General features: G+C 35.6%; 2 protein-coding genes across 2 annotated transcripts; both read right to left on the bottom strand.

The window, feature by feature from the left end:
• Positions 1-279: 279 nt before the first annotated feature.
• On the bottom strand, positions 280-1941 carry LOC111369635 (probable aquaporin TIP1-2). Its single transcript, XM_022991226.1, has 3 exons — positions 1713-1941; positions 1201-1451; positions 280-752 (listed from the first exon to the last, which is right to left on the bottom strand). The coding sequence occupies exons 1-3, from the start codon at positions 1843-1845 to the stop codon at positions 378-380; spliced, it is 759 nt and encodes a 252-aa protein (XP_022846994.1). The 5' UTR covers positions 1846-1941; the 3' UTR covers positions 280-377.
• Positions 1942-12721: 10780 nt separating this feature from the next.
• LOC111369065 lies at positions 12722-13885 on the bottom strand. Its single transcript, XM_022990552.1, has 2 exons — positions 13652-13885; positions 12722-13522 (listed from the first exon to the last, which is right to left on the bottom strand). The coding sequence occupies exons 1-2, from the start codon at positions 13883-13885 to the stop codon at positions 12722-12724; spliced, it is 1035 nt and encodes a 344-aa protein (XP_022846320.1).
• Between the last annotated feature and the right edge of the window lie 282 nt (positions 13886-14167).

The following is a 14167-nucleotide window of genomic DNA, read 5'->3' on the forward strand; positions in this document are numbered from 1 at the left end:
GACCCCCACATGACCCCATGTGGGTCCGCCCCTGCATATATAGAAATATTCATGTTTTATCACTAGACCAATTCGCTTGAGAATTCGATCAATCGATCGCTACTTGACATATATAACGAATTTCATATAGTTGTTAATATCTATTGAATTTTGTCTTCGATATTATTTTACTTTCTGATCATGTTCATATATAGATATCGAGTTCGGTGTGGATTGAACATTCAGTTGATCTTTACAAAATTCTATGTTCGAAGAGTTTAAAAACTTGCAACTTGACACTTGAACAAAGAGACGACAACTGATTCCTTAAAAAGGACAGATTGGTGACAACAAAGACAGCAAACTTGATTACAAAGACAGATTTTCTTAGTTTAAACTTAGTACTCACTGGAGGGGAGTGGTTCATGAGTGGTCTGGTTAATGAAGACGATTTCATAGACAATAGCAGCAATTCCAGCACCAACAAATGGGCCAAGCCAGTACACCCAGTGGCTGTCCCATGTCCAGCTGACGACTGCAGGGCCGAACGACACGGCTGGGTTCATGGATGCACCGTCGAAGGCACCGCCAGCCAAAATGTTGGCACCCACAATGAAGCCAATGGCAATAGGGGCTATGATACCTATATCACCCCTCTTTGGATCTACTGCTGTGGCATAAACTGTGTAAACCAGGCCAAACGTCATCACTATTTCGAAAACAAGGGCATTCCACGACGATACCCCGGTTGAAAGTGCAAATGCGGAAGTTTCCTGCACGATGTAACAAGACAAAATTTGAGTTCAGGTCAAACACAAAAGCATGGAAATAAGTAAGTTCTGTAATGGACAATTTTTTATTCTTGGAGATTGAAAACATGGAAGGTTCTTATGCGTAAAATTTTCTTTTAAATAAATAATTCTTTTACTTAAAATTAAGGAAAATAAGTTCTATTAACATGTTTGAAAAGAAAATTAACTTTTACTTCTTTTGAAGCTTAGCCAGCCAAACATGCTCTAGGCCAGGGATTCTAAGGGTCCGTTTGGTATAGTCTTTGCTTTTATTTTTGTTTCCTGTAGAAGAGATTAATTTGAATTTTCCTTATTTTTTTTCAAGAATTCTAATGAAATCGCATCATTCGTTCTTCTTCGACATTTCAGAAAAATGATGAAGAAGAACTTTTATGTGTAATAATATAGCTTTGAGGAATTAATTACTTACCAAGCCACCGGTGGAGAACTTTAGGAGCAAGCATGCAACAATAGCTCCAAGCAATTGGGCAATCCAATACAAAATAGTTTTAAACAATGATAGGTGACCACCAACAAAGGCACCAAAGGTGACTGCAGGGTTTACATGACCACCGGAAATGTTGGCAGCAACCGAGACTGCCACAAAAAGTGCGAAAGCATGGGCTATCGCCGCAGCAATAAGGCCAGCCGGCGTGCTCGATCCACCGTCTGTAAGCTTGGCTGTAGAAAAAATGATTATATATGAGATTGAATAGAATAAAGGACAAGTGTTTAGAACTTAGGATTGAGCCATTTGTACATAATTTTCCGCCCACCTACTTAATAGATACAACGTTGGCAGCAGATGATTGGGTGAAAAACTAACTGTTTTTTAAACAGTCTAATGATTGAATACCAAGTGTCATTTTGTCAAGGAAGTAAGCAAATAATTTTGTCAAGGAAGAACAATTGTAAAACTAATATGAGGGCACAAGTACTTACCAAAAGCCATGCCAGAGCCTTCACCGGCAAATACAAAAATTACCATTGAAATGAATTCGGCTAAGGCGGCTTTCAGGGTATCTGGATGGCTGGCCTCCGCCGGACTTCCGACCGAAATTCTTGAGAAAGGCATTTTCTTTCGAAGTTTTTGCACTTTTTCTTTATCTCTAAGAGCTCAGGAAAATACCTATTTCGTGCTTAGTTTCTTAGTTTTGCATCCTATGCTAATCTTATTTGGTGGCTTCTATTTATAGTGGACTAATGCAAATGCCTTGTACGAGGGTTACCAAGTTGAATTACGAACGAGGCCCGTCGTAATGGGAGGATGAAAATTGAGAATGGGGCCCACAAATTATTGTTCATAAATAATAAATATTTGATTAACCGACCATTTTTATGGTTGTGACTGGTATTTGTTTCATTGGTTGTTCCATTAATTTATTCGTATATTTCCTTTCTTTTACTCGTAAGGATCAACTCATAAGGATCCTATTTTATTAAGAGAGCTCTGATGAAATCTAAATTATCTAATAGAGTGTTTCTCCTTTAATAAAGGTAAATATGTTTTTTGAATTCAATAATTGTTTTTATTTTCAGTTTGGTTTTGAATTTTAGCTTCTTTTTTTTCTTTTTTTTTTTTTAAATTTAAAAATAATGTTTATGCACTTTTGTTCCCTTACAAGATTGAAATAAAACCTAAAATCTTTTGATACTATACTAATAGACTCAAGTCAATAACAATGGGCAATATGCAAATTTTTATATTTCGAAATTGGGCGTTAAAAGGGTATAAATATTCTTTAAATTGAGTCGAGCCAACACTATCATATGTCATCTTTATTACATTGAATTTATTAATATCGATATGATCAAAAAAGATAATTCTATTATAATCTAAAATCGAATATAATGAAACAAAAAGACTCTTCAAATGATAAGTACTTCTCTATGTAGCACCGCCCAAACATAAGCAAATGGTGGCACAAATACTTTAATCCATTTGCGTTGTCATAGAAAATATTCTAACTAATTCTATAATTATATTCAATTTGTGGCAATCATATATGACCACAAATTATTATTTTTTTATGACAAAAGATAGGATATAAAAAATATGATTATTATGTTTTATCCACTTTTTTGAGTTAAAATTAATCATCATTTTGTCTATAATCATATTTTATATATCATATTTATCATTAGTCTAAGATGCTTTGCTAATTGCAATTAAAATATAATTAAATTAGTCCCTTAATGAGCTGTTAATTGTGTTAAAATATTTAGTAGGTATTGCGGGGGGATAGTGGACTTGGTTTTGTATGAATATTTTTTTCTTTAAATTCTTTTTAATCTTATCCCTCAATTAATTAAGTAGTTTGGGCGGCTAAAAGAATAGCATGACCGAAAGGGTCTAGTCCAGGTTATTACTTTATTCCTTCATTTTTTTTCTTTTCAAATAATTTTCGGTAGTGCTAGTGGTACATAGGGGTGTACCTATTTATTCGGGTGAACTCCACACCCCATGTGAAGAGGAGTACACCCTTAGGTACATCCCGATATATACCACTAGATTAATTCATTAATTTTTCTTTGATAATTTCTATTTAGGCCTTGCGAATAAAAATATGATCGCTCTTGTTTTAGTTGTTCATGTCACTTCTAAAATACAGATGTTAGTAAAAAACTTATTATTTTTCAAGAAGTAGGCTTGAAATTAATAGAGAATAAGAAATATGAAAATAAGTTTTTTCTTGATATAAAATTTGTGAAAAATGTTGACTAATTCGCAAGTGAAGATGTATTAATACAATGTGTTCGAACAATAGACATAAATGAGGACAAAGATAATTGAACTCTCTAAATGAGTTGATGGATCCATAAAAATAAAAATTAATAATAATAAAATTAAGAGAAATTTACAAGAATTTTCATTTATTTAATTCTTTGTATTATTAGAAAATTCAACGGAGAATTTAAATTGAATTTTGACATACTGTCATTTGTATAAATGTTGCGAATTTAGGCCAATTTCATAACTCTTCCACATGAAGAAGCCAAAAAAATAAAATAGATGGAAAAAATATATAATTTACATGAAAATTCCAAAAAAAAAAAATAGAGAAAAAAAACTACAAACTGTTAAATTCACAAATATTCCAGTAGAAATTGTTACAATTATATGGAGTTTTTACTCACCTAAATCCTCAAATATGGTAGGGAAATATTACCTAGGCTTTACGACACCTAAATTCTTTGTACAGATTGTTAAGAATTGATATTAATATATTTTTTTCTTTTAACAACTTCTGAGAAAATATTTTCTGAACAATCTCCACTTTGAAAAAAAGAACCAAAACTCTATTTTTTGTTCTACAGCTAGCATATATCATCATATGAGTATAATCACTTCAAATTAAAGAAAAATTCAAAATATCTCATTGACTCATGTTGAACAAACTTGTTAAAAAACTATGATGCAACTCATGTTTGACTTTCCTAAGAGCCCATCACATATTTGTATTAATGTCCAGCCAAAGCAAGCATGCAAACATGTGACTGCTCTAGTGACACGTCCTCTATCAAGACAATTAATGCATGGCATAAGGATGCACATCTTATTCAAACGAAATTATCGTCTTCCCACAAAGATGTAAAGACATGTTCAACTGAGTTTGAGCAATTAATTGAGTCTACTCCACATTTCGAACGGTCCTAACGCAACCAAGTTATTTATACTTGATTGGATTGCTCTTCCTTTCAAAATTATGTGTTAGTACATATTGAATCAACAAGACCTTGACTTGTAATTGTCAAAAGACAAAATTGATCCTTTGAATATTAATTTATCCACTTCACATATCTTCTTCGTTTTTCAACACTCTAAATGATCTAATGCTTTGATACCACATTTTAAACTTGTCCACAAGATCCTTGTTCCAAAAAAAAATAAACAAATAAAAAATAATAATAATAATAATAATGAAAATAATGAGACATAATAATATATATATTGATAGACAAAATTATGGACTATCAAAACTTTTCCATTATATAAAAATTTGTACAAGCACGTAATTTTTACTCAATCAAACCCCCATAAGTCCTCTTTGAACAACCCACAAAGAGAACAAGAAAAATAAGGATGCTATGCATATAATTTTTCCTTTCAAATCACTTCCACAAAAAAGAAATAACCACGTCAAGTTATGGAGATATTTTATTACATTTTAACCTAAATTTTCCCTTGCAAAACACGAGCACCTAACATCCAAATTTGCCTCCAAAGTTGTCAAACAACTTCTTATTTTAAGAAGGCAAGGACAATTTGCTAAGGCAAACTTATATCACCTAATATTTTATTTCCTTTAAGATTTTTTTTTCTTTTCTTTTTTTTTTTTGGGTAGTACGGTGGATATATTTTCCAAAAGCAAACTGATAAGAAACAAAAATATTAGATGCTAGATAAATTTTTCTCTTTGTCACATACCAAGTACAGTAGCAAGCAGCGTCAATATATATGAGACCGTAGCTTAATTTTTAACCAAAAATTTTCCCAAAAAATTTTGCAGACACCACGAGAATTTGTCAACTTTCTTTTCCAAGGCTTCCTTTATTTTGGGTTCTTTTCTTTACTTTGAATAAAATTATCTGATTTGCAAGGATTCGCCACTTTTATTTTATCTCTTTTCTCTACAAACATTTGATGCTCTTATTTTATCTTGGCAAAGTTTTTGTGAAAATTTCAATGTACAAATAACAAAATCCAATGAGTCAAGTATCATCTATGAGGATTGCATATTTAATTTTATCAATTACTCTTTTAACCCAATTTTTGAGTTCAAATTTATTTTACTAAAGACTGCTAAAATTGAATAAAGAAAGCCATGTCAATGAGATTCGACAATCTAGAAGAAAATTCGTTTTTTAAAGGGCACTATGAATTCGACTCCCACCCATATGCTTTTTCATTTTTAATCTCAATTTTCTGCAATCCACCATAGCACAATTGATTGATTACCAAAGATCCTATTTTGTCAAACGTTGTATCTCGAGTAGGGCTAGACATCTCTATGAAAGATACAAATATATAAAATAAATTTTAAAAAAATTAACCTTCAATAAAAGATCAACTAAAGTATTGAAGTGTATCTTTATTCGCAATTTATTCAAATATTAGTCGAGTAATTAAAAGCATTAAGTACTTAACAAACATTCACAACCATAAATTTAGTCTAAAACGAGAAAAATCAAAATAAAGTCTCAAAACACGATTACATCGTTGTCCTAACTATGTAGAATATAACACCGTCAAATTACTAAAACACGTTGTTGACTTAATTAGTAAAAATCACATGTGGAATAGACAAGATTAAAGAAAAGCTATACTTTGTCTCGAATCTTCAGCCTCTTCAGAAAAATCCGGAAAAAGCTTCAAGTTAATCCTCTTATTCGAAGTTATGTTTTCAACGTATCTTACGTGTTTTTTTCTTAAAAGAGTATAACCTGATGAAGTACAAGAGTTTAAATATATAAAGGTTTGCAATAAAGTCCCAAAATTTCGGGAAAACAATGGAGAAAAGACTCCTGAAACTACAAACTTAACACAGACCAGTGGGCTGCCTGTTTATGTCCTGCTCGAGCAGCAACCTTACACCGCTCAAGTAACAGCTTTTACTGAATCTTGTGCTTATGGAAAGTTCAAGCTGCAGCTTTGTGCCACCAGAGCGACAGAGGCTACTTCATTCTTTCCTCTTTTCCGTCCTCTTTTTTCCGTCTTTCGGTTCTCAGGACGGCTCTTAATTTCCTTCTATTCCGTTGACCTCGATTTTTGTACCTTCAAAAATTTGGCCAACAGATCCCAAGGCATTCCACGTCCACATAAGCCCGATTCTTGCACATTAAGAGAATCCATTAGCCAGAGGTGGCTTCCTTCAATGGTAGTAGAGCTGGTTGCGTGCACTCCGACCGTTAAATCAGTTAAAACAATAAATATATGAGTGTAGGAGGTGCTTTAGACACAAGCCTCCTATATAAAAAGGGGAATCGGCTTTGAGGAGATTACGCGATGATAACAGTAAGGATAGAAAAGTTGTAACTTGAGAGTCTAAACTTGTATTCCCTCTAGAATGGCACAATGTGTGAGCACCTATAGTCCCATGCAGCCTCGCCTTGTCATGAGGGTTCCATTCTCCATATGGAGTCGATTCCGGCAAATGGTTCAACTTCCTATATAGGTTCAGCGTCTTTCAGGGCTCTACCACTACCTCTTGGCAAGTGACGTCGAGTGCAGGCTAATTTCACTTGCCACGTAGGAGGTGTAACAATAGTCCTTAAAGTCCATGTATGGTTATTCATATATTACATGAACTTTTAAGTGGAGATCTAGATGCTGCTGAGTTGGTCTTTATTCTATTTGGGCCATGTTGCATTTTGTGAAGAAATAGCATAGCACATCTATCCCTGAAGTCCACTTATGGATATTTCATATAATGCATAAACTTTTAAGTTGAGATCTAGTTGTTGTTAATTGTTCTTTGCTCTGCCGTGTGAGTAGAAATTCAAGACAGTGCACAACTAGTTAAAGGTAAGGCGTTTGTTAAGAGGGCGAGCATATTGATGGAGTTGAAGCTTCTCATAAGGCTAAAATTCATTTAAGCGAGGTCCTTGCTAAAAGGGTAAACCTGTTAGTAGAGCTAAAACATGTAATAAGGCTAAAATTCTTAAAGACGAGGTCCTTGCTAAGAGTAAAAGCCTATTGATGGAGTTGAAGCCTGCAATAAGGCTAAAATTCATAAAGGCGAGGCCCTTGCTAAGAGGGTGAGTCTGTCGGTGGATTTAAAACATATGTAGGCTCTTTTGGCATACGCAAAGCATAGCTATGAAGAGACATTGATAGGATGCATTTTGAAATGATTTGAAATCTTATCCTCTTTTCAAAATACGACAGCGAAGCAGCTTTCCATTTATCAATATGCGTATTGCGTGCATATTAAATACACAATGATGATAATCTGTTACAACTGGTAGAGGCGACGGGATCCACAAGGTCGTGCTAAGCATGATATGATCCAGATTGTCCTTCAAATTTATATGGAAACCATCTGGTTTTAGCGGTTACGATCAAGGGCACAGATATACATCTTAGATTGAGTAATGCCCATATGATGACTGAGGTTCCTCTTGATTGCCTATAAAAGGATGCAATAGCCATTTGTTATGCCTTCTACTTTAAGAAAAAACCTTCAAGCAATCAAAAAATCATTTCCATTTCTTTAGCAACATCTGCACTTTTTTTGGCGAGCAATAAAATTTTTACCTTCTTCTAGTTTTTGTATTTGATATTTATGAAAGTGATAGACCATTTTTCTTCAATTTTTTGACCTAAATATTCATTAGATAGCCTCTTTCTTGAAACCAAACACCAAAAGGGGTTCTTGTAGGAAGGCTTACATGGCGATGATATACGTCGAGGCTATTTTGCCTCTAATAATTCCTACCGAGAGGATTGTGAAGGAGATGGAGAGTCCCCATAAATTATAGTATGAGATGGGGACTTCCTTGTGGCTGACTTGCATAGTAGAGAGGGAGCTAGAAACCTTTAAGGAGTAATACGGTTGAGATGTTTGTCCCGACCCCTTATGAGCAAACCTATTTCTCCAAGGAGTGTATGGCTATAAGTGAGGTGAAATGCTAGGACGAGGTTGTCTTTACATCCATTTTTTATATATATTTAGATAGAATAACCTAGCCCTTACCCAGTTCCCTCCAAATGCATGGAGCCAATTGAGAAATGGAGGTTCGCATGTTGGAAAAGAATCTTGAAATGCACAGTGGAACTATGCAAGAGAAGCCAATGATCTCCTTATAACGAGATACATAGTCAACAGCACCCTAGTGGGACTAAGAATACACCACCCATTACTTTTACACATGAAGATGCGACACGTCAACATTAACTCATGTGATGCATTGTGGTAAGGGCTATCATGGTACAAAATGGTCTAAAGCGTATGTTTGTAGATAATGGGTGCTCCATCAATATCTTGTTTGGAACTATTTATGACAAAATACTAATAGATCATGAACTTACTCTTATGACTTCCCCTTTATATGGTTGCACCGAAGATAGTATAATTCTAAGGGGAAATCACCCTTGCAGTGGAAAATGTGGTCGCCCTTTTAAAGGAAAATGACAATGTTGAAGTATTAAAATCTAAAATGAACCTTGTTGACGTCAAAATTAGCAAGGTCAATCTTAAGCCAACTTTAAGAAAAAAAGGGCGATTTATTGTTGAAAAAAGACCACAAAATATGTTTAGAGAATGTAATTATGCCTTGAGTTGTTGTATGAAATCACTTGCCCTTTACAAGAGTCATATTCAACTATTTATACATAGTTTCAGCCGACATTACATCAAATCAGTCAAATCAGCAACAGTACTGAGCTCGAAACTCGGGTCGCCGAATTCTCTTATGATTGTTCGATGAGGCTGGTGGTCATTTCCCCAGGTAATGATGACCTGCAAGGGGCTGGAGGTTGAGGACTTAGGATTGGTTGTTTCGAGTGGTGATGATGTCACCTGTGGCAATTGTATTTGATTGATAGGGTGATGTGACAGGGGGTAGTCATGATGTTTTTCTAAGATAACGGTGGGATTGTCCGACCTGAGAGTAAGGACCGAACTCACATTTAACTGAGATGGGGTTAGCGAACTGTTTTTATTAGATCGGAATTCGGATGTCAACAGTTACCCCCCGGGTCAGTTCTTCCGTAAGGGGGGCTAACCTTCTGACTTCACTGGTTCTTTTTCCAAGAAAATTAATTATTATTATGCCAAGTGTCATGTCTGGGTAAGGATGAGCTGCACGACATTTTTAGATAGCTTCTTTGATAAGTTTCCTGATGTTGTGTCGTTTTGCCTAGAAGACATTTCAATCGTAGATCTTTCCTCCTTTATTTTGAACTAACGGCCCAGATTAAAACCCTTTATATTCAATGGCTTGTCATTTTGTCTTTTTACTTTACACTGTTTTCTCTCAAAGCACCAAGGAATTCCGAGCATTCCCTGTCTGTCGTTTGAGTAAGATCGTTCTTCGAGTTCCTAGGTATTCCTTCGCTTCTTCACTTAGTACGTTTGTATTGTTCTTTTCCATGAGTTCGGACGAGTGGAGGGTTCAATCCTGAGGAAATCAACAGGAAGAATCCGTCCCTTCTACTTCTAGTTCGTCCTCAGGGTGTAGAGAGATTTTTACTCCTGTTCCTATTTCTGTTGCTAACCCCGTTACTTCGGCCCGTCCTGGGGAGATAGGGCGAAATAGGGTAGACGAGGAGGTGGCTTCCCCTATGGGTAGTGAAGGGAACGATCAGTTGGAGTGGGGGCTGGTTCTTACAGGTCAGTAGTTACATGTGATATGTTAGCTAGTTGGAGGGCAAAATATGATATTCCGAGTTCGTTAATTATGATAATCCCTTAACCATCTGACCGTCCTGACGTTCCCCCTATGGGATGTGTCACATAGAATTCTGTCATCCTTCAAGCCGGGCTGAGATTACCTATTCCTAGGGTTATCCATAAGTTCTTGTCTTCTTGAAGCATAGCTCCGACCCAGTTATACCCAAATGGGTAGCAGACTCTGATCGTCACGCTTATTCTGTGGGATAGATTAAGTAACCCTGAGCTTACGGTTGAGCATTTGGTTGGACAATCTAACTTTTTACCACAGAATTTGAGATCACTGTGTTAAATCTATAAACTGCTTCAAAGTCACAATACCAAACCAATATCCACTCTTCAAATGCAAAATCGACGTGTGTGTGAAAAATTAAGTAGACATTAATGATTTCACAAGTAATTTCAATTCCCGACCCTCTATGGTCAAATATATCCTTTCATCTCTCGTAAGATTCACACACTCCTAAATTTATTCTTTTTCACTATTTTCATAGCGTGTGATCTAAGGTTGAATTTTTCATTACTATCCTTACCCTCTCTAGTTCAGGTGAACATCACTAGTTGCAAGTCAATAAATCAATGAACAAGGATTCTCAATTAATTTGATTGCTTCGACCGCCAAGACTCAATTAGGCTAATTATCTTTAATCGAAAGTTAAATTTTCTCGAATAAGTGTTAGGACTTAACAATGTATTTAGTGCTTCTGCTTTTTTTCATGCACTTGCTTTTTCTGATTTTTAAGAGTTTTTTTCTCTCCATTAAACTTTCTATATGACCCCTATAGCAGGCTTTAGGCCGATGACTCCCAAATCAGATGACTTTAGGGCACCAAATTTTAAGATATCCTTTCAGACTTAATAACCCGAGTCAAAAAGGCTTCAAAGAGAACAATTTTATTTTTTTTTTCAAATGCAACTTCATCTCTGATTGCTTTCTAAATGACCCCTGTAACAAACTTTAGGCCGATGACTCCCAAGTCAGACGACTTTAGGGCATCATGTTTTAAGATACCCTTACAGACTTAATTACTCGAGTCTTAAAGGCTTTAGAGAAAAGTTTTAAATTTCAAAATATAAGTCTTGATTAGTGCAATGCCCCTTATCACACACTTATTCAATTAAATCGACCTCCAACTCAAAACTTTCACCCAATTTTATTATTTTAGTTTAAGACAATCCACACATAAGTTTTCACACATAGAATCCTTGTCCACATTCGTATCTTTTTGCAACAACAAAATCACCCCCAACTGTGTTAAATTTGGTCTAAGGATAAATAATTGTATGGTATGGGTAAAGCGTCTATGTCCGATTAAAGCGACCTATCAAGCATATGAATCAACTCATTTCATCACAATGTCAAACTCAATTCTAGTGCATGTATAATATCAAGTCTTACATTGTTTAGCTTCAATTAGTTTAACATGCATTTTATCCACAGTTCATGAATCAATACCAAAACTCAAATTTAATTATTATAGTCAGCCAAACTGTCTAACCCACACAATCACACAAACAAACAAAAACAAATAAATAGATATTTTTTTAACACACAAAAATAGAAATTTTAACGAATTTATTATTTATTTTTTTTTAAAGAAACACACAAAAACATACAAAAATCAGAAACTAAAAAAAGTTTTTCCCATCCCCAAACTTAGACTTGACATTGTTTTTAATGTCTTAAAACATAATTGAAAATGTAAGGGGATGGGGAAGGAAAGGAATAAGGTACTCCCCAAATTTTCCTGTTGAATGTAGAACGCACTTTGGGCAATTGTTAGACATTCTCCTTCATCATGTTTTCCCCTTGGTCTATGTTGGTTTGAGTGTTTTGCGATATCATGTTCCTGCATATGGCAGTTAAATAAAAAATTAACGATCAAATAACCCAGAACATGTGTTACTTAGCTCAAACATCTAATAAACCACTAAATCTCAGAGACCTAAGAGAAAACGTGTTATGGATGATGAGTCCCCAAAATAAAAACTAATCTAAATTATCTTAAGTTATTCTAATTATAGTAAAATAAAATAAAATAAAATGGATAGAAATATTGGGTTGACTCCCAATAAGCGCTTAATTTATAGTCTTTAGCTAGATTTTGTTGCTTTTAGACTCTTCATGATGGCTTGAAAAGAGAATTTTTATCCCTGCATTTTAAGCGCTGGTTGCACTTCTTTCTTTCATCTTTCATCCGCCACATGATCAAGTTTCCATTGTTATCCCTACCAATAATTCCACCTACATTTGGACGACCTTTGTAACTCTCCCAATGATCAACTCGTTGGCAATCTTCAAAATATGATGGTAGCTTGATTGGATTCTCCATGGTGAAGCTTTGTTACTTATCCTCCACCCTTAGGAGTATCTCGTTTGTATGAACATCAAGTAATGCCCGACTTGTTAACAGGAATGGCCTTCCTAGTATTATTGGAATTTGGGATGCTTCTTCTATGTCTAGAATGATAAAGTCGGCTGGAAAAATAAATTCTCCCGACTTGATGAGCATTCCTTGACTATTCATAGGGATGTTTCAATGTTCGGTCCGCCAGCTAAAGGATGATAGAAGCCACCTTGGGATCTCCCAATCCCAATTTCCTGTAAAGTGGCAAAGGATTTAAGTTAATACTTGCTCCTGAATCAATTAAACAATTAATACCTTGTAAGTTTCCTATGGAGCAAGGTAAAGTGAAACCCCCTAGATCTTTAAGTTTGGGAGGGATCATGTGCTGGATGATCGCGCTGCACTCTTCAGATAGTGTTATTATTTTATGCTCGGGCATCTTCCTCTTTTTAGTCAGCATCTCCTTCAAAAATTTAGAATAGTTTGGAATTTGAAGGATAGCGTCAATGAATGGGATGTTGACATGCAACTTTTTGAGGATTTTCAGGAATTTCATAGCTTGCTTCTCCAATTTGGTCGTCTGTAACGTTTGAGGAAAAGGGATTAGAGGTGTCAGTGAAGTTTTAGGAATATTTGCCTTAAGCTGTGGATTGTCTGAAACTGTCTGTTGGTCCTTTTCTATTGTTTCTTCAGACTGCTCCATTGGTTTCTTATCTTTAGTAGGCATTTGAGTTCTCTCTGTCTCCTTCCTCTTTACAGTGATTTTTGGCAATTGAACACCACTCCTAGTAGTGATGGCCTGAACCTGCTCTACTGTTGGCTGGCATTGAAGTCTTTGAGGAAATGGAATGGGTGGCACATAAGCTTTGACAAGAGTAGTGGATGTGGTAGATGGGAGCTCAATAGTTGCATAATTTACCGCCTCAGCTACTAATACCTGCTCCCATGGGTTCTTCTCTGTATCATTCGGCAAGGTACCCTGTGGTCTGTTGGCTAATGCAGCTACTATCTATCCCACCTGATTTTATAGGTTATGTATGGAAGCCTATTGATTCTGCATTACTATTTCAGTCTTGGTGATGTACGTGACCAGTAGATCTTCCAAGGATTGCCTCTTACCTTGTTGTTACTGAATTACTGGTGGAATTCCCTTCATCTGATTTACTTGATCTGGATTATCCACCCACGAATAGTTGGAATGCTTGTTCAAACCCGGATGGTAGTTGTATGGGTAAGATCCATTTTGCCTCTGATAGTTCTGCGCATAACTGACCTCTGCTGACTGACCCATGTGAGTAGAAGCCAAAGGGAAGCTTGAAGTGATGTGATCTGTCCCACAACCTGCACATATCGAAGCTGGATGTTGTACCATGTGCACAGATTAAGTTAAAGTATCAAGCTTCTTTGTTATTGCTTCCATCTGCGCTGCCAATGCTATCACTGCGCCCACATTATGTAATCCAGCTGTTTTTCTCGGAGCTTCCCTATCTGTTAGCCAGTTGGCCTGATTCTCAGCAATCCTCTCAAATAAATTATGTGCATCATCCATCTCGATAATGAAAATTGATCCACCCACAGAAGCATCAACTATATTGCGAAATTTAGCGCACAGTCCATTATAGAATAGATATATTTGTGCAAGTTTAGGAACATC

The sequence above is a fragment of the Olea europaea genome, chromosome 20, assembly GCF_002742605.1.
Source record: "Olea europaea var. sylvestris chromosome 20, O_europaea_v1, whole genome shotgun sequence".
NCBI classification, from domain to species: Eukaryota; Viridiplantae; Streptophyta; class Magnoliopsida; order Lamiales; family Oleaceae; genus Olea; species Olea europaea.